General features: G+C 35.3%; 1 protein-coding gene across 7 annotated transcripts in view; it reads left to right on the top strand.

The window, feature by feature from the left end:
* Positions 1–24966, top strand: part of Sik2 (salt inducible kinase 2) — a 106507-nt gene that overhangs the window by 7637 nt on the left and 73904 nt on the right. For 6 of the 7 annotated variants that reach the window (XR_012445618.1, XM_074066744.1, XM_020165843.2 and 3 more), the window contains exons 2-3: positions 5415–5531; positions 7861–7924. Coding sequence is in view for 6 of the 7 variants with exons in the window: in XM_074066744.1 (XP_073922845.1) it covers positions 5415–5531; positions 7861–7924 (181 nt within the window). In the remaining variant the exon portion in view is untranslated. Of the gene's footprint in view, positions 1–5414; positions 5532–5755; positions 5796–7860; positions 7925–24966 lie in introns of those variants that run through there. The other variant, XM_074066745.1, reaches the window with a different exon arrangement.

Below are 24966 nucleotides of genomic sequence, written 5' to 3'. Positions count from 1 at the left end.
GTAATTTGTTCTCGTTATCTCTTGACTGGGTACACCTGGGAGGTCTACGTGCCACTGTTATCCAACATTTGGGGAATTTCACTGCACGTTGCTAGCCCGGGAAAAGATCAAGTTTGAAGTACAATTTCCACTGAATGCATAGCACTTAGACACCATCTAAATTTGAAAAATCTTAACGAAAACATCAGAAGTTGAGGACCATCTGTCTAAGTTTGAAAAGTTATTTTTTTTTTTAGTTTCAAAGACCTAATTGTGTGGTAAGAATAATGCTAAAGAATAATGCTACTTGGTACTTCAGAAGGACGGGGTAGAATTAATGTATTAATAATAAGTAACAGAAGTTAATTTTTGTTGTATGAAATAACAAACATGTTAAGCCCTTTTGACTTGTTATGAGAAGAATAGCTCTGACTGTCAACTTCTGTTAAAAGTTCCCAAAGCTACTTTTGTGTGACATGTCTTTAAATGTATGAGATTAATACTCTTTTATAAGTGATACTTTTTTCTGAAATTATTGAAAAATTAAAATTAACATTAAATTACAATTTGAAAAATAACAGTTCTTTTATTTATTAGTTTAACAGATTTTATTTCTGCTCTTACATTTAGTTTCTTGTTCTTGCAAATTTGTATTCTACATAGTTGTTACATTCATGTTTTTATTTAACATTTTTGGAAGCATTTCTGTATATGATCTTAATTGATATGTAAGTCATATAAAATAATGTAGCCATATCCTAGGAAATTTAGAAAGTAAGGAAACAAAAATGACTATACTTTTTCACAGATGGAGAAGTTAGCGTATATAATAAATTTTTTCTAATAAGGAAAGTAATTTTAAGAAAAATTGCACAAAAGAAGTATAAAGCAGAATACTAATACACAATCTGAACCTTTATTTGTCATGTTCAAATGAATCTTTTTTTTAAGAATGTTTTTAAATGTTTAGCAATTGGAAAACCAATTTTTATTGCATATAACATCTTAGGATAATAATTATGATGGGTAGCATTAATTAGTACCATTAAGCTCTTTATATCTCTTAAGTATATATTTAAAAGTCCTATCAAATGACTCTTTATATCTAGTTTTTTCTTGTCTTTTTCTACTCATATCTTGTGTTGAAACCTCACAGATCTCCTGATTTTCTATTTACTAGTTTAAGCATTTCCCATATATTAGAAGGAACCATTTTTATAGTATTTATAATGTAAACATAACTATAATCATATAATTTCATAATTATTTCTATTTTGTACTGTACATAATACTGTATTACTTATATTTATATAAAAATCTTTGTCATTTCAGATTATTCAAATTTTTTTAGAAAGTGAATCCTCTGGCTTAATGGATTATATGATTTATAAAGTCCTTAAGATTGCCAAACTGCTTTCTAGTAAAATTATAACCAATTTTATATTCCTACCAGCAATCTGTAAAAGATGGTCATCTCATTAAACCTTACTTCATTGGGACATTTATTTTTCAATCTTGGTAAATATAAGGAGTGAAAAAGGTTTTGTTTTAAAATCATTTTCCTGAGTATTTCTGAGGTTGAATATTCAGTATTGCTACTTCACAGGGAATTCAGTGTGGTTCTCATTTATCTTGTATACCCTCCTGAGTTAGGAAGCCTTCCTTTTGTTCCCTATTAAAAAGAACATTATTTTTTCTATTGCCATAAGAACTCATTGATTTATTCTTTTTAAGATAATGCATGTAAAATTAAGAATCAGAGAGTTGAATAATTTAGATGAACAGCAACAAAACTTTTTTTATTTGGTAGTACTGGGGTTTGAATTCAGGGCCTCATGCTTGCTAGGTAGGCATCCTATCACTTGAGCCACTCCTCCAGCCCTTTCTTTTGCATTGAGTATTTTCCAGTTAGGGTCTTGCAAACTATTTGCCTAGGTTGACTTCAGACTGCCATCCTCCTGACCTCTGCCTTCTAAGTAGTTAGAATTATAGGCATGAGCCATCGTGTCCATCTGCCAGCCCTTTTTTCCTTTGTGTTGGGTATTTTTGAGATGGGTCTCACTTTTTTGCCTGGACTGGTCTCAAACCACAATCCTCTTGATCTGTGCCTCCTGATCAGCTAGGATTACAGGCGTGAGCCACCAGCACTGGCCAACAAAAACTCTTGCTTGGCCTTGACTTTCTTGTGATTATGCAGATTTTGCCCATGGTCCTATGTTAAGAACATAGGAGAAGGGGTTCTGAGAGTAAGGTCCTAGAAATCCTAGTTCATCCTTATCTTTAAGATAGACTATTAGAACACAACCTTTTTGTAAGTTGGGAACTTTCAGTATATCATTTGGGAAATTCCAAAATACAGTTTATTTTGATAAAATTTGTTCATCAGTCACAGACCTGTTAAGTTCCTTGAGAGTCGGAATCAGATTTCATGAAATTTTTTTTTTTTTTAATCCCAGGCTGGATTTTTCCCTTTAAAACTCAACTACGGCCAGGTGCCAGTGGCTCATGCCTGTAATCCTAGCTACTCAGGAGGCAGAGATCAGGAGGACTGCAGATCGAAGCCAGCCTGGGCAAATAGTTCGTGAGACTGTATCTCGAAAATACTCATTGCAAAAAAGGGCTGGTGGAGTGGCTTGAGATATATGCCTTGAGTTCAAACCCCAGTACCCCTGCCCCCACAAAAAAAAAAAAAACACCTCACTATAGCTTTAGGACTTTTGTAGATAATGTGACTATTTTTTTTTTGGAGGGGAGGGGTTTACTGGGTTTGAAGCTAGAACCTCATGTATGCTAATATGTGATACCTTTTGAACCTCAGTTTCATCAACTCATAATATACTTCTACATCCATTTACTAAACAGAATTGAGAAATAAATGAAATGAAATACATTATGGTATCATGTAAAATTTAAAAGTGCCATACAGTTGAAAGTCATATCAATATTACTGTATTTCTGGGAAGTTCTTGGTAAAGACCTACATTGAGCACAGCTGAGACTCCTAGCTGATTACCAAAAATCTACTGTTCCCTCTGCTTTCCAACTGGCAACCAGACTGTTTCTGTGGGTCCCTTGCATTTAGGTATGGTTTCATGACTATTCTAAGTAATGGAATGAGGAGAAATAATGTGTACTGCTCCCAGGTCTCATGAGACCCCCTTGGCACTATTTCTTCCCCCACTCCCACACACCCCTGCTTTTTTTTTTTTTTTTTTTTGGTTAGAGCCAATCTCCAGGGTAACCTTGGAAGCCACACCTTAAATATAGAAAAGCCTCTTTGAGTCTCATAGCTGTTAACTTCACCCGTCCAATTCTGCTACATAAGCAAGAAGTAAACTTCTGTTGTGCTTGTCCTTGAATCATTATACATTTTGGGTTTGCTTGTTAAAGTAGTTAGACTCTCCATATTACAGGGAGCATGTTAATACATGCTCTATATTCTCTTTAGAGAAGCATAATCCTCCTTTAGCAGCCTTATAAACCTTATAAAGAGTGGTATAGATTTGTCTGTAACTCAAGGTAAAACTGAAGAGAGAATTGTCAGAGATTTTTTTTCTCATACGAAAAAATAATGAGACTTCTAATGTTTTCTTTAAAGTTTAACTTGATAATTTATATTTTTTTAGTTTAAAAATTTTTTTTTACTTTTTTATTGTTGAGGCCAAGATTCCAAAACAATATAAAAATATCTTTGGGTAATACCTTGCTTTAATTTTTGTAAACTAAACTTTCCTCAACATTAAATAAGATATATACAATATTTTCTGATGATGATAATCATGCTGAGTTTTTAAAAACCATGATTTCATTCTCTCCAATTTGATTTATTATGCCACTGTGGCCTATCTCATAATGAAAGACTCAGTGTAGTAATTGTGGGACAAGGTATTTTCTTCAAAATAAGCATGTCTGGAAACTCCATGTGACCTTCCCAAAGAAAGTTGAAGAAATTCAAGTATACCCCTACCCTCTTATCTGACAGCATCTACCCAAAGTCAGTCATAATCCTGGATTCTGTCATGCTCTTAACTGGAAGAAAGGAGTCTCTTTACATGTCTTTAGGTTTGAGTAGTCCAATACTATCTCTAATAGCAAGGACAGTGTTAAGTAACAAAGTTTGACACCTTTAACTCTCTAGAACATTTTGAATATGATAAGAAATAAAGCCCCACCAAATAAAATTAAAATAGATTTCACACTTTACTGCTTTAAAAAGAAGCTTTCACTTTTCTTGTCAGGCAGTACATTTAATTTTACACATTGTATTAGTAATCTGATTTCCCCTGGAAAGCTTGGTTTGTTCTGTGAGTTACAATTAATTTAAATCAGAAACAAGTTGCATAACAAGTTAGAAATAGAGAAATATACAGTAAGTGCTGAGAAATACAGCAAAGGACAAAGCAACCATAAGGAAAAAATAAAAATCTAATCCTATGAACAAGAGACCGAGGGAATGAGGTAAAATGACATGCTGAGTTCCATTTTCTTGCAGGCCTTTTCAGAATATTGAACCATTAAGGCACATACAGTACTTGACATTAAAAGTTACCTCAAAATAACAGCGTAATACTAAATTATATTTAGAATAGTTTTTGATAGAACATGAAGTGTATTTTAGAGTTTCTTCACAATGGAATTAAATTTGGGGAGTTCCCATTATCTGAAAATTTTATTTAAATCAGATTGCCTTATTTCCAACCAACTATCTACTAATTTTTAAAAATATTAGTTGTTCTTGAACAAAAAGTGTGTGATTATTGATTTCTGACTACACAGTCATTCACCTTCAAATGTAATTCCTTCAAATTATTAACCTCGGAATTATTTGGGTTCCTATTTAGTTATGACAGAATGAAGGCACATTTTCTGAGATCAAATTCCTTTTAGAAAGTTAAAGTATAACTCTTCACATTTGTTTTTTACATTTTGATTTTTAAAATGAAGTTTAATCCAATTGATATTTTTACACTCAACTTTTTTTTTTCAGAAATGTATATCTTTATCATTTGCTTTTGTAGAAAAGCAGTGTTTCAGTACAACAGAAACTGTTTTCTAAACTGCTTTCTGTTTGGCAGATCCTAACTTTGTAGGTACTTTCCAATGAGATAACTGGGTGAAATTACTAATATTTTATTTTTCATCTTGTAGATATATAGAAAGGACATTGAGTGCAACATATTTTATTAAAGTGACTTTGAACAGTTGTTCTTCATAGTACTGAAGACACTGCTAAACAAAATCTACTGCAGTGCCTTACATATGGTTTAAGAGCTGTTTATTGAGTAAATGAATTAATGAGCATTGAATTTAAACTTGCTTTCATTCTCATAGAAACCTATAGGCAAAGTGTCAGATGTCACTTATTAAATGGAGTATTAACTGAATAAAGCTAACTGTTATATACTAATTATATTTATTTGTGTTCTGGGATGCAGGTGGCGATAAAAATAATAGATAAATCTCAGCTGGATGCAGTGAACCTCGAGAAAATTTACCGAGAAGTGCAAATAATGAAAATGTTAGACCACCCTCACATAATCAAACTTTATCAGGTAGGCTTAGCCTTATGCCTATTCATGCTTTCCACATTCAGTGCAAAATAGGGATGTTTTGCATTGTGATTTTTCCTTTTATGTTACTTTTTATGATCTATAAAAGAAATGTGCTTCTATCAACCTAAGCACATCCATTTTTCTCTATTATCTGTAAATTAAGAAATTGCAAATCTGAAGCTAACTGGTAGCTTAATTTTATCTATTTTTTTTTTTTTTTGCAGTTCTGTGGCTCGAACTCGGGGCCTCGCACTTGCTAAGCAGGTACTCTACTGCTTGAGCCACTCTACCAGCCCTACTAGCTTAATTTTAAGTTGGTGCTTAGATTCCTATTTATTTATTTATACCCTGTTTGAACCTGCTGAGTTTTGATGGTGGCACCATAAATGAGGATATGACACTTTTGCTTATTTAAAAAAATATTGTTTATGTTTTATTAAATACAGAGTCTAGTATATTACTTAGTGGCATTCTTTGTAATACCTAGCACCAAATCTTTTTGACAGGACATATTTTATCAAATAACGAAAATAAATCATTTAAAAATCATTTTTATTAAGATAATTTTGTATTATAATCTGAATCTCTTTTAATTATAAACCATGTTTTTTAAAAAGAAACATTTTCTCAGGTCTTTAAAAAGTATGTCATGATTAATGATAATATAAAATATTTTAAATATTTTTGTTCATTAATATGTAGACTTTTTAATTGGAAAACTGTTTCTAAACTGAAGGGCTGTGCTGACTTATGACTTTGATCTCCAAAATCTGATGTATGATATGTGCACCTGTGGTATGCTGGACTCAGCCTATCCTGGCTTGTAAGACTGTTAAATTTTCAGAGTTTTAGGAGCTGATTAACATCATATTAGTAACTTAGAACCCACAAATATTTATACCACAGAAATTGGCTTACAAATCAGGACCTTTTTTTTTCTCAGAAAGCCAGTTTACTATCATACCATTGTGCACTCAAATGTGTTAGCATGAGTGTCCTTGGGAGTGTAGGAAGAAGAAAACATTAGAATTTCTTGTTATATTTATGGTGTCCTCTTGTGTGCATTTTATAATCATGTTTATACTGTGGCACATGCACAAATATTTATTCACATATGTGTTTTCATACATGTACATGCATACATACATATATATTTGGCTAAGCAACATGTATTGATAGAACATTACAGTTTTAAAAGATTGGAGATCAGTTTATGACATGACTCCTAAGAATGAGAGAATGTGTCATTCAAAACATTTCCTAAAATCTAAAACTGTAGAGGCCTCTTAGCTTAAGTTTATATCAAGATTATTTCTCCCTGTAAGCTTTTTTTTTATTCCTAAGAGAGATAATTCCAAAAATCTAATCATATTTTTAGAATCTCGGAACCATAAGCTAAACTGAGGATAAAACTGTGAGTCCCATAGTGATTCTATCATTATTTATACTGTAATTGATTGAAGTTGAATTACTAATTGATTGTTTAGTCCCAAATTATAAATAGCTCTTAGTTTTTTGCCTGGGGGGGTGGGTTCCTAAACCTATATTTTAGGACACAATTTGTTTTCAACCTTCAGTAGATAGCTTTTAAAGAGTGTTACAGAAAAGAAAGCTAAAAATCTCTTATCTTGAATCTGAAAATTAATTTTCTTTCTAATTAGCTACCTATTCAATATAGTTTGAAAATCAAATTGGTGACAGTGACACATTTTTTTTTCTGAACCTAGAAAAACTAATTTAAATAACAGTATATAACAGTAAAACTATGAAGAAGAACTTTGCAAATAATGTTTTAAAATTTCAGTACTTTATAACAATATTAAAGTGTTGTAGGAGGATTAAGCACATTGTGCCAGGCAACAGTCAGATAAACTTAAGTTGTTCTATTTTGTTATTCTTTTCTTAATCGGGACACAATGATAAGGTAGGGCTCAAAAACTCCATGAGGAGGTATTGAAAAGTTAATCTTATAAACTTCTGTTATCCATGTTAGTATTTCCTAAACTTTAATGTGCCTACAAATCACTTGACAATTTTGTTGAAATATAAATTCTAATTCAGTAGGTCTGGGGCGAGGCCTAAGATTCTGCATTTCTAACAGGCACCTGGGCAGTGCTATTACTGCTGGACCTTGGAATACACTTATAAGACCAAGGATCTAGATTTTCCCCAAAAATATTAGCATATAGTCAGACTTAATAAATTTCACCAGCTTCCGCATTGTTTATAATTGATTCTTTTGTTAATAATTTCCTTTAGGTAATCCCATAGAATGTTGTAGTAAGCGCAGTCCTTCCTGTCAGACTAATATGGAATTATTTATCAACAGGTAATGGAGACCAAGAGTATGTTGTACCTTGTGACAGAATATGCCAAAAATGGAGAAATATTTGGTAAGCTTTTTTTCTTTAAAGTTTTTAAATTTGGCCAGGGCACTAATCTGCATGAATGGGCTACTTCCTATTTTTCTACAAACTTAAGAACTGACAATGTGAGTTAGAAACTTTTAAGTATTGGACTATAATAAAATAACCAGTAAACTAAAAGTATGGAATGTAACTCATTTTCTTGCAGTTATGTTATTAAAGGTATTGCTTAATTCTCTCATCTGTGTTAAAGAGACTGGATAGTCAAAGATAGGAAGAAATGTTCTGTTGCATTGCAAAGGAGATGTTCTTTCCTTTCATCTTTCCTTTTACCCTTCTTTCTAAGAAGGAAAGATCAGATAATAGTAGTTATTGAGTCCTGCTGTTTCTCCAAAGCAGTGTATTTTTCATCTCAGACATTGTACAAGTTTAGAGAGAACTGAACTAGGACCTTCTTTTATACATTTAATGTCTTTACTTAGCTTTTTAAACTTCTGAAATACAATTATAACAACTTTTAATACCCATGTCTGCTAATTCCAGCATCTCTTTCAGTTTTGATTGGTTGATGTTTCTCCTCAGTTTTGTTCATATTTTCCTGTGCCTTCACATGCAAAGATGGAGGCATTACGAATGGGAGAGTTGGTTGCAGTAGTAAATAGAGTGATCAAAGAAAGTCTTACTGACGTTTGAACAAAGATTTGAAAGCACAGTCCTTTAGATATGGGGAAAAGGGGAATTACCCAGAGATAGAGAAGAGCAAATACAGAGGCCTGAGGCAACAGTGTGCTTAGTATGCTCAAAGGATAGCAGGAAGGGTAGAGGGAAAAGCAAGACTGATCAAGGAGGATGGCTAATTGTAGGAAATGCAGTCAGAAAGGAAAATGGGAGACAGGAGTAGTCAGATTTAGGGACTTTGTAGCATTCTAAGAACTTTAGCTCTAACCTTGAGTAAAATTAAGGAACCATTCTCTGCAGAATTTCAGCAGAGACGTGACTGCATCTGGTTTAGCATTTTGAAAGAATCACTGTCACACATACTGCTGTGTTGAGAATAGGTTGTAGTGGGAAGGGATAGAAACAGGAAGATCAGGTAGGAGGCTGTGGAAGTAGATAATAATGGCTCAGACCAAAGCTGAAGCAGTGCAGGGAGTTGTAAGTGATCAAACCCAGAATGTTTTGAAAGTAAAATCAGTAAGATTTCTCAGCAGACAGAGACCACCTAAGAAGTGAGTATAATTATGGAAGAAACTCAGGTCTGATCCTTGAGACACTCAAACATTAAAGGGTTGGGAAAGAGGAGAAACCAGCAATGAAACAGAGAAAGAAGAAAGTGAAGAGGATGTGGTATCCTGGAAACCAAGGGAACAATGTAATCTCAGGAGGATGGAGTGAGCATCCATGTCAAGTGACGCTGGCAGGCTAAGAACAGTGAAAATTCCAGTTTACCTTTGTATTTGGCAGTTGATAAGAGCAGTTTTGATGGAGTGACTGGGCCAAAAGCTACATTAAAAGGGTTAAAAGAACAATAATGGGTAAATATGATCAAAGTACATTATATGTATGGATGGGAATGTCTGAATGAACCTCCTTTTACAATTAACACACTAATTTTAAAAAAGAAGGGAATGGGAGGGAAGAGAAGGGTATTGCTGAAACAAGGTTGAACATATTTTGCTAGTTGTTGAAGCTGCATAATAGATATATTGGGGTTCACTGTTGGATGCCCTCCACTTTTATATATGTTTGAACTATGTAATGAAAATAAATTTCTAAAAAGAACAAGTAAGAGAAGAAAAATGGAGAGAGCAAAGTAAATGACTTTCAAGGAGTTTTTCCAAAAGGAAGGGAAGTGTGGAGATCGTTGATAGGGACAGTGAGGTCAGGTGAAGGATTTTTAAGTTTTTACCCCCTATTATACTTTTAAAGCTTTGAGCTACAGTCTTAACTAGAAATGGCTTTCCATGTTAGCTCTCACTTCTAAGAAAGCGGTCTCTATTTCTTTCTTGCTAAGACCTTTCAAATAGGTTTGGATCACATTGTTTATATAAATCGAGGCATAATTTGGGGGTTTTCACGTACAAAGTTTATTTTTAATGTCAACTATGTAGGGAAAATGTGTGATTAATGTTCCAAAAAGAGCTGGGGGAATAGCTCAAGTGGTAGAGTGCTTACTAAGAGGCCCTTGCTTCAATTCCCAGTACCACAAAATAGAATCTAAAGTGGATAGAAAAGTTGGAACAAGAATGTTAAGTTATCTTATTTCCACTCCCTAGTACAGTTAATTTCTTGAGCACTGAAGATAATGAGTAATAGAACTTAATTTGAAAGAGTGATGAAATCTTTGGATAGTCTTCACTATTGTAGAATGGAAGACTAAGGGGAATTTGGAGCTCATTTAGTCCAATTTATTTTTATTAACTTTGACTCTGTCATAGCGCATAGCCCAACAGAACTCATTGTGTTTTTCACAAAAACTATTTCTTTACCTTACTTAGCTTCATCATGAACAAAGTCATCTAAACGGAAAACCTTGATGTCATTGTTGATTTCTTCTGCCTTGTCCCTCTTCAGATGGTTTTACATCCTGCCCATTTTGCTTCCTAAGTATCTCTCCAAGAAGGCCCCATCTCTCCATACCCATTGTTGTCTCTCTATACCCATTGCTAATGCCTTTGGTCAGAATTCTCATTCTTCATGTCGATATTATGCTGTCATTTCTTATCTGTTATATTTTCCACTGTTTCCAAAATTATCTTTCTGAAATGCAAACATAATCATGTTAGTTATCTTTATTTTTTACTTTCCTATAATAACTACTAATTGTTAAAAAAAAAAGTAATTTTGAAAACAAGGTAATGACATTAGAACAGTCTTTAGTAAAATAACTGATGCGTTGTGTATCTGCTGCATATATGAGATGATACAGTCCAGACAGTGTTAATCAAGTAGTAGAGATTTTAACTGAATTGAGCCAAAAATGTTTTAAGTCAACTGGAGACTTAAATGAAAAAAGAGCCACATAAGCAGTACTGAATTCTGTATATTGAACTGTATTTTAACATTTGTCCTTCAGGTTTATAACTTTGGAATCATTATTTAATTTTACAACTATTCCTTTAGTCCTGTTCTGCTAGGAGAGTGTTGTGTTCCTCTTTTTTATTTTATTTTTTCCCATTCCCTTTGTTTCATGTTTAGTTGGCCAGCAAACATACCCTGTGTTCTTGCAAAATGACTTGAAATCAAATCCTTCTGTTTATACAATCATCACCCTAATACAGGCTTTCATCACCTCATGTTTCTATTAGTGAAGATTTTGTGTCTTACCATACTCTGTTTCTTCCCCATCAAGTATGTCTCAAAATAATTCCTGTTTTGTCTTTTCAAAATATTGTTTTTATTCTATCCCACTGAGTTCAATAACCTTTTTTTTTTGTATTTATTTCTTTTTATGTGCATACAGTGTTTGGGTCATTTCTCCCTCATTCTCTCTACCCCCTCCCTAGCCTCCCTGCCCCCTCCCTCTCCCCTTCATCCCCTCACTACCTGACAGAAACTATTTTGCCCTTATCTCTAATTTTGTTGAAGAGAGAATATAAGCAATAATAGGAAGGAACAAGGGTTTTTGCTATTTGGGATAAGGATACAGGGATACAGGGAGTTGACTCGCATTGATTTCCTGTGCATGTGTGTTACCATCTAGGTTAATTCTTCTTGATCTAACCTTTTCTCTAGTTCCTGGTCCCCTTCTCCTATTGGCCTCAGTTGCTTTAAAGAGTTCAGTAACCTTTACTCGCATCCCTGTTGCTTATTGATAAAACCCGAACTCTTCAGTGTGCAACTAGGGTAGCTCCACTGAGTGAATGGATACGCCCAGCTATACCTTGCATAGGTCTCTTGATTATCCATAAAATTTAGCGTGGAAGCCAAATTGCAGATTATACTGTTTGCTTTAGTAAATTAACCTTTCTCTTTTTTTTCCTTCTTTTCTCTCTTGATTTGTATCTATCTTCCGAGTTTTAATTTTTTCAAAACTTATACTTGGACAGTTAATCGAGCAGAGTTTGTCACAGAAAATATCAGACTTCCATCCTTCCCACTCCCGTATCCCTAAGATGCTTTTTTTGCTGCTTCTGGATTTTTATTTTATTTTAAGCACAATCTGATGAATACCTTTTGAATGCTTCCCTTCCTCCCCTCCCCCCATGTAGGAAGCATGAATTAAAGAGGTATGGAAGGACCAGTTATGGGAGACCTTTTTTTTTAGACGCATTTAAATGGAAGGTTGTGCTAACATTGGAATTGTAGGCCAGGTCCCCCAGGTACCAGGTTCTGTAGTGGATATCCATATGCAGGTCATGAAGTTGTGGGAGACCTTGAATGTTAGATAAGGGGTTAGGATTATTTGTTACAAATGCTATTTCCTTAACCCAAAAAGTGACAGTCCAGCCGTGGTGTGCAGTCTGAATTAGAGGAGGAGGAAGGAGGCCATATAAGAGACTATTTTAATCACTTACATGTAAAGCTAAAGGTCTAGATTAAGGTGTTGTCAGAATCACAGAAAAAGATTTTAAGCAAAAATCTAAAAATATGACTACTGATGTTTGTTGAGTGCCCCCTTTTTGTTGAGTACTATTTAATGTATGTGACTGATTTATTTAAACCTCATAAGAACTTTATGAGGAGGGAACTGGAAACTTCAGTAATTTGTTGAAAGTCACACAGCAACAAAGTGACACTCTGGATTTGAACAAGGCAGTTCCAGAGCTGTCCTATTAATATTTATATTCCACTACCTCGCAAGAGGTCTTGTTGACTATCAAAAAGCAAACACTGAGTCAGGATGTAAAGCAAACATGCTTTAAGAATATTGGTGATGTGATTGACAACAGTATATAGGTCTGGTTTTAGAGTAAAAAATGATCAATTAGATTTTTTTTTTTTAAGATAGGATCTCACTATGTAACCTAGACTGGTTTCAAACTCACTATGTAACCCAGGCTGGCCTCAAACTCTCAATCCTTCCGCCTTAGCCTCCCAAGTGCTAAAAGTACAAATGTCCCCTACTAATTAGATTTTAAATGTGTTGTTGGAGATAATACCAGGACATTGTTTGATACGAACAGGTGGCAGTTAAAGATATGGAAACAAATGAAATTCAAAAGAAAACTTAAATTCAACAATAGACAGCCCAATTTAACAATGGGAAAAGACTGGACCAGATATTTCAAAATGAGTTATAAGAAGAACCAGTAAGCAGAAGAAAGAATATTCCAACAGTACTAATATTAGTCATCAACAAAATACAAATTGAAAACCACAGTTCCAGCCCAGTAACATTGCACATCAACTAGAGTGGTTAAAATTAAAAAGCTCAACAACATTAAATGTAAGTAAGGCTGTGAAGCAACTAGAACTCTCATACTTTGCTGATAGTAGTGTAATATGGTATAGCTACTTAAGAGATCTGTTTGGCAGTTTCTTATAAAGCTAAACAATTACACAGCAATTCCATTATGAGGTGCTTACCTAAGAAAAATAAAAACGGTGGTTGTAAAAGTGACTTCTTCAAGAATGTTCATAGCAGCCCTTTTCATAATCATCCAAAGCAGGAGCAACTCAAATGTCCATCAGTGAGAGATTGTGTCCAAAATAAATGATGTGGAAATGCAATGAAAAATGACTCAACAGGTTTAAAAAAATAAGCTGTTTGTGCATCCAACAACATGGATAAATCTCACAGACATTGTACTGAGCAAAAGAAGCTGGACACACTGTATGGTTCCATCTGCAGAGAGTTCTATAGCAGGCAATGCTTCTTGTATATATAAGAATTAAAAACGCCAGCCATGAGCCTGTACTTAACTTCCCAGCAGCTTGCCACTTTCATGTTGTCTTCTCCTGGCATGATTGCTATAACTGCGCCCTGCTAAGTCAGCAAAGGCCTTAGATCTTCTCACTCTCCTCATCTACTGCTTTGCATAGAGGCTTCCTATGCCATCTGGTTTTCTTGCTCCATCTGACTAAGTCTATGCCAAAAGAGCAATTATGGTAACATGCTGGAAATGCATCTATAGTGCATGATTCATGCATTATGAAGCTATGGTGTTTATGCTTTATTTTATTTCAGTTAATTATATTTGCACTTCTTCCACAAAGAGCTAAAGTGTTAAAAGAGTAATACCAGGATAATTCTAAAATGTAAATGATGAGAGCTGAACTAGAGAATACCTGTGAGAGTAGAAGACAATTGTCAGGGGAGCAAAGGAACACAAATAGGCAGCAATCAGGGCCTACAAGCTTCATGTTTGCCAAACTGTGCAGAATTGTATGTATGAGAAAGAAAGGTACCTATTCCTGAAAGTCTTTCTTAGTAGTAAATTCTAGAATAAAATTTCCTTCTGAGCTTTCTTCTAACAGGTACTATGTGAGTATTCTTTTTAAAATAAAAATCTAGTCCCTTTTAAACTTTTCAGGAATTTCCCTTGCTTTTGAAATGAAGTCCAGGGTTCTTCACAAGGCATCAAGAATGATTACACTCAGGCTGGGTGATGTAGCTCAGCATAGAGTGTTTGCCTGGCAGGCAAGGCCCTGGCTTTGATGCCCAGCAACACACACACACACACACACAGACACACACACACACGAAAGAATCATTTCACTATACATACTGTCCTTAAAATCAGTAACAGTAAGGTGTAGTTCTTGAATGCTTGTGGGTATTATTAATATCTCCATTTTACAGTAGAAGAAACTTGAGAAACACAAAGATTAAACATTTGGCCCAGAATTACAGAGCACGTAAGCAAAGAAGTAGCATTAGCGAAGCACAGATTTAGTATGATTTCATAGTCTGAGATTTTAAACACTCCAGTGTACTAACTTAAAATTCTTTGACTTACAAGATTTTTTTTTGTCTCAGTGACTTGCTCATTTCTTTTTCTTCTGCCTGAAGGATTATTTGCTCTCCCCTCATCTGCTTAAGTATGCCATTTAATTGAATTGAATCTTCATTGGTATCATTAATTTAATATGCTATTATCACTAAAGACTAGAAATTAGGAAGGCACTTAATCGTTTTCTTCACTATGGTGAGTTTAACAATTCCTGTTGATACAATGTTTGGCTTTGGCCCTATATTCCCTCCTTATCTATAATGGAAATAGGAAGCATTTGGGCTCCTGTCTTCAGTTTTTTAGAAACTGGCCAATGGACTTCTTATCAAATCTAATTATCTCAAAATCCATAGCTAAGCTGATCTTCACATTGGTTCTCAAAATAGAACCTGTAAATTTCTGATTCAAGATCTGTGCTAATGTTAATCTGGAGCCCTAGAAAAAAGCCTCTGCTCTCTACATATTCCAATCCTGTTTTGTTTGTTTTGGTTTGTTTTGGTTTGGTTTTTTGCCTGTGTGTTACTGGGGCTTGAACTCAGGACCTTGCACTTGCTAGACAAGTACTCTACCACTTGGTCCACTCCACCTGCCCTGTTTTATGTTGGATATTTTCAAATAGGGTCTCATGAACTATTTGCCTGAGGCTGGCTTTCAACCACAGTCTTCCTGATTTCTGCCTCCTGAGTAGCTAGAATTACAGGCATGAGCCACTAGCACCTGGCCAATCCTGCCTTTTAAAAAAAATTTCTAGCTGAAGTTCCATTTCTTCAATAAAGTCTTCCTCAATAAATTTTGTCCACATTGGTTTCTTCTTAAGAGAGCATTCTATGAAATTTTCTTGTACAGCTCATTTTATAATGTATCTATGCACTGTTTTTCATTGTTATTTTAAGTCTTCATGTTTATCTTTTATTTCTAGTAGATTTAACCCAATACAAAGCATTTTATAAATGCCTGTTGAGAGAACAGTGTAATAGTCTACTTTGGCCTCATAGACTTAGACTTATTTACTCAGTGAAACCAACAGGAGAACAGTACCAGGTTAAGTAGTCTGAGGTGCTTCTTTGTTCAGGTTTTGAAAGCAGCATTTACTCTTTGAGAGATAAATATGAATGAGGAAATACTGAGTCAAGGGTGAAAATTGGCTTCCTCTAGGATACTAAACTGTTTTTGAGGACTTACTAATAGTTACCACCTTACAGTTACTTCCTTTCTTCCAACTCCCATACTGCCCTTAAAATAACCTTTGCAGAGTATTATTGTAAATAAGAGCATATACATTTAATCTGGTTAACTTTTGTTTACCAGTTTTTTTTTTCTCCTTCTATTGTTTTTACATTTACTTACATGTGTATATATTGTTCGGGCCCTCCCCACCCCCCCCCACCCCCCCACCCCCCCAAGCTCCTGGACCCATTTGTCAGTTGGTGCTTATCTTTGAAGGATTTTATTTTCTTGGTCTGGTAGCATGGAATATGGTTTTGCTAAAAAGAACCTTGGGTTATTTATAAATATGATAAGGTTTTGACTTTGAATTTTTCCTTTGGAATCATAGGTGTGATTAATGAAAGTTATTCAAGATTTCTGCATTCTTTAGAACTATTCTCATATTTATTCATGTGTTCACATGCAATAAATGGTGCAAAAATCATAGGGTGGTCACCTTGTCAGACAATTTGGGCACTGTTCAAACAATTAAACTGGCAGTTAGCAGATTCCGGCCTGGTAATTAAATTACTCAGGGCCTTTGTTTTTAGGTTTCTGCTCCTTGGTATGCTGTGTCTTCCCAGGCTGAGCATGTGCCTGAGATTTATTGATTCATTTCCTGTCTTTCCCTTTCAATTGTAACATATTAGGATGCCAGCTGGGATCATTGAAAAAGGCTTTGGTTTAGTCAGAATACCTTTAGACACTTGGTTACTCAGAGAACACAAGGGACAATTTCTTATAGCTGTTAGTTACCATCTTAAAGCCTGAAGGTCATGCTAGGCGAGGTGTTTGTTTGCTCTCTGTATGAGTTCAAATAAACTTTGGTTTTACTCACTTCATATAACAGCATGGCTCTATTTTTAGTTTTAATTCTTTTTTTAAACTTATTAATCAGGGGCCCAAATGCAATATTGCTTAAATGTATCCTCACTTCTCCAATTTCTGTCAGTAGCCTCAGGTTTCTCTGACTCCCAATTAGTCCCTCTTTTAAGCTGGCTTCCATGTTACTGTCAAAATAATCTCTCTATAATACAGATCTCATCCTTGTCATTTTTCTGCTTAAAGTATTTCTGCCTTCAGCATAAATTCAAAAATCAGTATGGAATTGATGTAATGACATTTCCCTAGCTTTCTTTCTAGTCACATCCCAGGCACTTGCTCTTTGGGTTTTATTAACTGAACATGATACTGCTGTGCAGATGTATAAGCAAGCATTGTTTTTACGCATCTGAAGATGGTAGATGTCAATTTGGAAAGATGCTGGGTTGGTGTGTTCCTGGGAAGAGGTATGCAAATGTTGAATTGATGCAGATAAAATTAGACCATTTTTAGATATAAAATTTAGAATCCTCCCTTCAAATTTTTTATTAGATGTATGTGATAAAGTTATCTTTGAAGATGTCAGATCTAATTGGATTACATGTAAATCTTTCTAGTTAACTAGTAACTACATGAAAGAGTCAGCATGCGTCATGATTCAAACAGTTTTTATTGGTCTCCCTCCTGCCTTTGTTTAAATTAGGCCAGACATTTTTTTTTAAGTTAGGAACAAGATCTGTGTGCTAATCCTAGTTCTGCTGTTAAATTTTAATATAAACATCCTTGAGTGTACCACATAACATTTGTGAACGTCAGTGGGTTCCTCAACATAGAAAGAGTGGAAGTCTGAGTGGTATGAATTTAGTTAAGCACTATGTGCTTGATAACATGACTAAGTGCTGGTAATTTAAAAGACAAAAACAGAAATGAGTGACTTGACCAGTGCACTAGAGGAATTTATAGACCTAAAAAGTTGGCCCTATAAATATCAGGGAAATAAAGTTGAATTTCTAAACATACATTTGAGGAGTAGGATAGACTTGTCACTTAATTGAATTGTTTTTAAACTTCATATGTTTGGAAATATAAGCATATCAGGCCTTAATTAAATAGACAGGTTTCTGAAAAGCAGTCCCGTTTTCCTGTAACTTCTATTTTAAACTTCAGCTATCTCCTGCTAGTCACTGGCAGTCTGCCTTTGGTTATGGTTCAAGCTGACATTCTGTACTGTGAGCAACAAGCTACTCCCATGTCTGGCAGCTGTAGCTTGGCCACAGTGAAGGGAGAGAGACAAGCATTCAGCTCTTCCAGTCTTGGCCATAACCACACCCAACCAAGTTCTATTAATGTGATGACTTTGGCAGTCTGTTTTGATCCCTAATTTTCCTTTTTTTTTTTTCTGGATAAGCCTCTATTAAGTGAACTGGTGTATTAAGGAATTTTCAGTAAGACTGAATTAATTAAAGGAAAGTTAATTCTTTGCTTAGGAAAGGGGAATACCAGAGGTAAGTTTTTAATTTACTATTGAAGGTGTTGAGAGGGTTAGATTTCCTAGTTAGGGTAAGATGGGAAAGCCATAGTCCACATAGGGGATGATCTTCTCTTTCCTTTGAGCAAATATCCTCACTGCTTTCAGAAAGAAATCTCTTATGTAACACTTAAGAAGATCTTGCATTTCTGAAAATACCTTCATTTTATCCTCTTACATGAATAGATAGTCTAATTGTTGTATTGCTCCATTTCCTACTTTCTTAAAATTATTTTTTATTTTTATCAAAGCTGTACATTATTTATTGAGGGCTTATTTTATGTCAGATAGAGTTCTAGGTACTAAGAATGCATCAGTGAACAAAGTCCCTGACTTCTTGGAGATTATATTTCTGTGAGAGTGTTTCAGGTTGGGGAAATTAAAATAACATGTACTAGGTCAGTATTTTAGAAGCAAGTAAGGAAGGTGAGGAAGAAAAGAGGCCAGGATGAGGATGGAGGTGTGTTCTTCTATAAAAGGTGGTCAGTGAAAGACTCTGATACATATTTGAGCAAAACTGAATAAAAGATGCACAGGAGTAAATTTTTTAAGATCTTACATATCTTAAGATCTTGCATGTCTACCATAATGCTTAATAGTTTAGGAATAAGATTTTAAGTTGGAAATGAGGAGGTGGTGTGCTCAGTGGTGCATGCCTTGTAGTCCCTATTACTCAGGTGTCAGAGATTGGGAAGATCATGGTTCAAGGCCATCCTGGGCAAAAAGTTAGCAAGACCTCATCTCAGCCAGTAAAATTGGACATTGTGGTATACGCCTGTCATCCCAGCTATACAGGAGGTACAAATAGGATAGTGGTCCAGGCTTATCCTGACAAAAACATGAGACTCTATTTGAAAAGTAACTAAAGCAAAAAAGAGCTGAGGATATGGCTCAAGGGATAGAGTACCTGTCTAGTAAGTGTGAGGCCCGAGTTTAAACTCCTGTACCATCAAAAAAAAAGTAACAATAATATTAATAATAATGACATTGTTCCATTGTTTTAAGTTTCCAGGGTCACTTTTGAAAAGCCTAAAGTGATCCAATTGCTGATCCTTTCTTGTGAATTATTGTTTTATGCTGTAAGCTTGTACAATCTTCTTTTTGTCCCTGACGTTCTGAAAATTCACAATGATGTGCCTTGGTGTAAGTCTGGGGTCTGAACACAGGACCTTGTGCTTGCTAGGCAGGCACTCTACCATTTGAGCCATGCTCCCAGTCCAGTTTCTGCTTTGTTTATTCTTCAGGGAGGATCTCACATTTTTGCCCAGGGGCTATTTAGGCAGCAATCCTTCTATCTATGTTCTCTGTGCGGCTTAGATGACAGGTGCATGCCACCACATCCAGCTTATTTGTTGAGATGGGGGTCTCACTCAAGTTTTGCCCAAACTGGCCTTCAACCGTGACCCTCCAAATCTCTGTCTTCCAAGTAGCTGGGATGCATGAGCTATCTTACCTGACCCAAGTCTGTCTTGCTTGATTCATGGTACTGGGCTAGTGGTGAGTCTTTTTAATCAAGAAACTCATATTCTTTGGTTCTGGTGAACTGCCTTGAATTACTTACTTGATGGTTTCTTAACCTAATTTTCTTTCTCTTCTCTCTCAGGTAAAGCCTATTAGTCAGATATTACCCTCCTTGACCGGCCCTATGATACTCTTTTCTTTTTGTTCTCCTATTTGCCATCCCTTTGCCTTTTTTGCTCTGCTTTTCTAGGGAATTTCATAAACTTTATCTTCCAACCTTTGTGTTACTCTTACATTTTTAGTATCTATTAGTTTATTTTGTTCCCTGGTTATTCCTTTTAAAATTAATGCTTTTCTTTTTTATTGATTTTTTTTATTATCTTCTTTTAGCTCTGAGAATAACTATAATAATTTTATTTTTTCTTCTCTTTTCCCCTCCAAGTTGTTTTTTTTTTTCCTATTGGTGTGTTTATTTTTATCAATATATTTTATGTTGGAGAGGTTGGTTTTTTTAGATGATTACTAACCATACCTGGTTGTTAATGCCTACTTTAAAGTAAGGAACTAATACAGTAATTGGAAATTGAGCCAGTGGATGGGATTTTTCATCTATGAGTTTTATTGTTAAGGTGATCTGTGTTTTTAATACTGGAGATTTCCGATATTTTTATCTTTATACCTGAGATGGTAGATTACCAGAAGAAGATTTTCCCATTCTTCTGTTTAGAAAGTGAAGGCTTGGTTGCTATAGTTTTCATGAGTAATGAAGGAAGAGGTTTGTCAGTATCCATAAGCATATGTTTAGTTAATCCTCATGTTTTCAATGTGATATTATTCCTCGCCTCAGTTGTACTTCATATCCCAAGGTCTAGAGATACTCTGTATTAGTCTCTCAACAGAATAAGCCTCCAGATTTCTACTGAGGTAGAAGTCAGTACACTTGCCTAGATGCATAGAAGAAGAGAGGACATCTGGGTATTAAATTACTTCATAAACCATCTCCAACTGATCATCCTTAGTTTAACTTCACTTTATGCTAACTTTCAGAGTTCCTTAGTCAATTCCTGAGTTCTTGGGGCTGTAGAGTGTAAATTACTGATTTAAGACATTTTCCAAGCTGGGTGCTGGTGGCTCACCCCTATAATCCTAGCTACTTGGGAGGCTGAGATAAGGAGGATACTGGTTTGAGACCAGCTTAGGCAACTAGTTCTTGAGACCCTATCTCTAAAATAACCAGAGCAAAATGGGCTGGAGGTGTGGCTTAAGCAGTAGAGTACCTGCTTTGCAAGTATGAAGCTCTGAGCTCAAACCCCAATTCAACCAAAAAAAGACATTTTCCATTGCTGAGACTTCTGTTTTCTCAAGTTGATTGTTGGTATTCCACCATTTACATTTTTTAGTTTGTAAGTTGTAAGTTTTTTGTCTTCCCCATTTCCTGTATTTATTGAATGGATGTGATACAGTCTCTTGTCTCTATTTTATTTCCAGATGTTTTTTCTCATCACAGTATTTTCCTTTAAATACTTCAACATAGTTATAATACCTGTTGTGACATCCTCTGATGGTATCTTGTCTTTCATTCTAGGTCTGTTTCTATTGTCTGTTTTTTTTTTTCCCCTAGTTATAGGTGACATTTTCCTACTCAAAATATGTAGGAAAATCTACTTTTTTGATGTGGATCATTGTGAACTTTACATTATCAAGTGTCTAGATTTTGTTGTCTTCCTTTAAAAAGTGTTGAGATTTGGCAGGCAGTTAAGTTCCTTTTAGTTTAGTTTGATCCTTTCAAGTTTTGTTAGGATAAGAGTTGAAGTGGCCTCTATATTTTAGTAAATTTAGTCTTGCTGCTAAGGCATTGTCTTTCTGAGGTCTCTACAGAATGCCTTAATTGATCAGTGAAAACTCTCCACTGACTGGTGGGAATTTAGATGATTATCAACCCTGTGTGAGCTCTGGGATCCATTTATCTCACAGACTGAAGTCATTCTTTGCCCAGACTTACAGAATTAGGGGCTGGTGGAGTGGCTCAAGCAGTAGCTCACCTGCCTAATAAGTATAAGTGTGAGGCCTGAGTTCAAACCCCATTACCTCCCCCTGCAAAAAAAAGTAGAAAATTTCATCCTAGGCACGTTGTTTCCTAATGTTTTGTAAAGACCTAATGGCACTGCTCTGTAGATTTCTGGGATTTTATTTTTCTGCATAGCTCCCTCTTCTCTACAGCTTTGCTTCATATCTTACAGAAACTCCAGACTTTTGGTATTCTAACTCTGTCTTTACTCAGAGATACAACCATGGTCTGCTTGGGATCTCTACCTCTGCTGAGTTGATCATATACCTCTAGGCAGAAAACCATGAGGTCATAGATCTCACCTAATTTGTTTCTCTTCTCTTAGGAATCAGGGTTCTATGTTGTGTATTGGCTAGTGTCTTAAAATAATTGTTTTATATATAGCCAGTTTTCTGTTTGTATTAAATGAAGAGTAAATGTAGTTCATGTTACTTCATCATGATTATTAGTAAACACAAGCATACTTACCTTGAAATCTTATTCCAATCCTATTTTAATTTTGTTTCCTTAGGTGTTTTCTTCATTTATTGAACTTGTTTTGTTTTAAATGGAATTTATATTCCTTAAGAGTTTGTTCGTTTTTAGATTGCATATACATCTTTATCATTGAAACTCTTTGTTATTCTCTTTCTTGCCTCTTTGGGGAAAATATTTAAGACCTGTCATTGAGGTTTAAACGTAGGATTTTCAATGAGAGTTGAGTGAGTAGAAATTACTTCTATGGTAGATACACTGGTGGCTGATCTACTGAGAATGAATGCTTCCCTTTCATTCTAGGTGTCTCGAGCCACCTGGAACTCCTCCTTGTCTCTCTGAGATCTAATACAGGTTACTCCTATTTGGAATCAGTGTCAGTGCCCAGGATGTGTTGTGCGAGGGTATGGACTCAGACCAAATTGACTTGTCTGTACCTTCTGTGGTATTTCAACTAGTAATGCTGTTGGCTCTTGCCTGTTCTGTGCCTTTGGGCATAAAACACTAGAAGTTCTGCTGCTAATTTTGTGTGTGTGTGTGTGTGTGTGTGTGTTACCTCTTAAGCCCATGTCCACCTTAGTCTGTGATTTTTCTCCTTTACTTCAATTTAGTCTATTGTAGCTTGCAAAATGTTCCCCATTTCTAGCCCATCAAATCCTTTTGTTGTCATGTGATCTCTAATTAATTAATTAACATAACTTTCTGTCATTTCCAGGATTTGATGTAGGAGGAGAAACCTAGTGAGTTCTCAGTCTGTCATTTCAAAACAGGCAAAATAATCTCTTTTGCTCCTGCATATATTTAACTCTTAAAATACATTTGCTAGAAAAAAAAACATTTGCTTTTCATTAAATATCAGGGTTTTTAAGACTAAATATTCAGCTTTACTATTGGTAAACTACACACTAAATAGTATAACATTTTATCTTTGCTTCTTTATCCCATGGTGAGTCATTTATTTGGCTCTTCATTCAAGAAATAATTATCAGGTTCTTCTTTAGGCATTGGGAGGAGGAGGATAGAGGAGGAGGGTCTGTGGAGTTTAAAGGAGAACTATAAACAAACTGTGATATATCATACTTTGTGAGAAGTGCTGTTAGAAAGTACAAGAAGCATTGTTTAAAAAGTCAGTAAATGATAGGCAATTATTAACAAGCAGAGGTAATATTTACAAGGTATAGAGTTACCAACTCAGTGGAAGTATAGAATCTGGTAAGGGTCACCAACAAATGGCCAAATCCGCCCACTTCCTTTTAGTTCATCTTTTTGTCTTGACTGCAACAACTTGAAACTTAGCATGCCCTTTCTTCATTCTCTTCTGTGACAGGTTTCTTTTCCTGGTGTTAGGCCTTTGTCTTCTCAGTTTCCTGTCTCCTAAGAGAAGGAGTTGCCGTTCCTCCACTGTGAACCCCTCTGTTCCCAGGGCTTCCCTTGCCTCTAGGCAGATGGTTTTCAAATCTTTACTCTGAATTTTAAATTTCCAGGTCCTTCCTTTCTGCCTTGGGATGGGAAAAATAAATTACAAAATTAGAACATCTTCTGAATAAACTTCCTGTGTTCAAAATCCTCACCAATATGATCATTCTTATGTCATTAGATTATCTTTGACTCATCCTTCATTCTCATGTTAGTTGCCTAGTCTTACAGATTTTCTTTAACATATTTCTCATTTTTGCTTTCATTCATTTCATATTTTCATTGCCTTTACCCTAGTGTAGTCCGTCATTAATTCACTTCAGTTTATAATTAGCATCCCAGTTGGTCTCTTATGTCCAGTATTTCTCTTATCAATTATTTTATGCACTGTTGTCAGTTTAATCTAAAGCAACACTGGGGCTGGCGGAGTGGCTCAAGCAGTAAGAGCGCCTGCCTAGCAATTGTGAGGCCCTGAGTTCAAACCCCAGTGACAACAATAACAACAACAAAAACCCCAAAAAGTATTAAAATGGGGGTTGGAGGTGTGGCTCAACCTGTAGAGCACCTGCCTTGCAAGCATGAAGCCCTAAGTTTAAACCCCAGTGTTGCCAGAAAAAAAATTGTTAAAATAAAGCAACACTGGATTGTTATTTCTTTTCTTAAAAAATCTTCTGTAATTCTTGTCTATCAGTTTCTTTTTGTGACAGGTAAGGATCCTTATGGCATAGAGTTAGCCTCTTTTTCCTGTTTCACTTGCCATTATTCCCCTGTATGTACTGTATGAGAAACAATGGGCTTTAGAGTTACAGACTTGGATTTTTATCCCAGCTCAGCTGTAAGTTGACTATGTAAATAATGTTAAGTTGGTTTAAAGATGCCTCTGTATATATTTTAAGTTTGGCCTAACAGTTTCTCTGTTTATAGTGAACTGTAACTAACTTAATATGTAAACAGACTGTAACCTAATCTTGTAACAGGGAGCTGAGTCTCAACCAATCACAAGTGGCCAATGTTATCAAACCAGGCCTGTTTTGCCCACTGCACAGTGTGCCAATAACTGGAACTACAAGAATTGCAAAAGAAAAAACGTTTACTAACCAGGCAACCAAATATGAGGAGACACGAGATCCAACTCTCAAATTTACATCCCTAAGGATAGAGTATTGGAGTTTTTAGGGATAAAGAAGCAGGGTGGTCT

This window comes from Castor canadensis, chromosome 2 (genome assembly GCF_047511655.1).
Source record: "Castor canadensis chromosome 2, mCasCan1.hap1v2, whole genome shotgun sequence".
NCBI lineage: Eukaryota > Metazoa > Chordata > Mammalia > Rodentia > Castoridae > Castor > Castor canadensis.
This window is presented reverse-complemented; position numbering and strand designations above follow the sequence as displayed.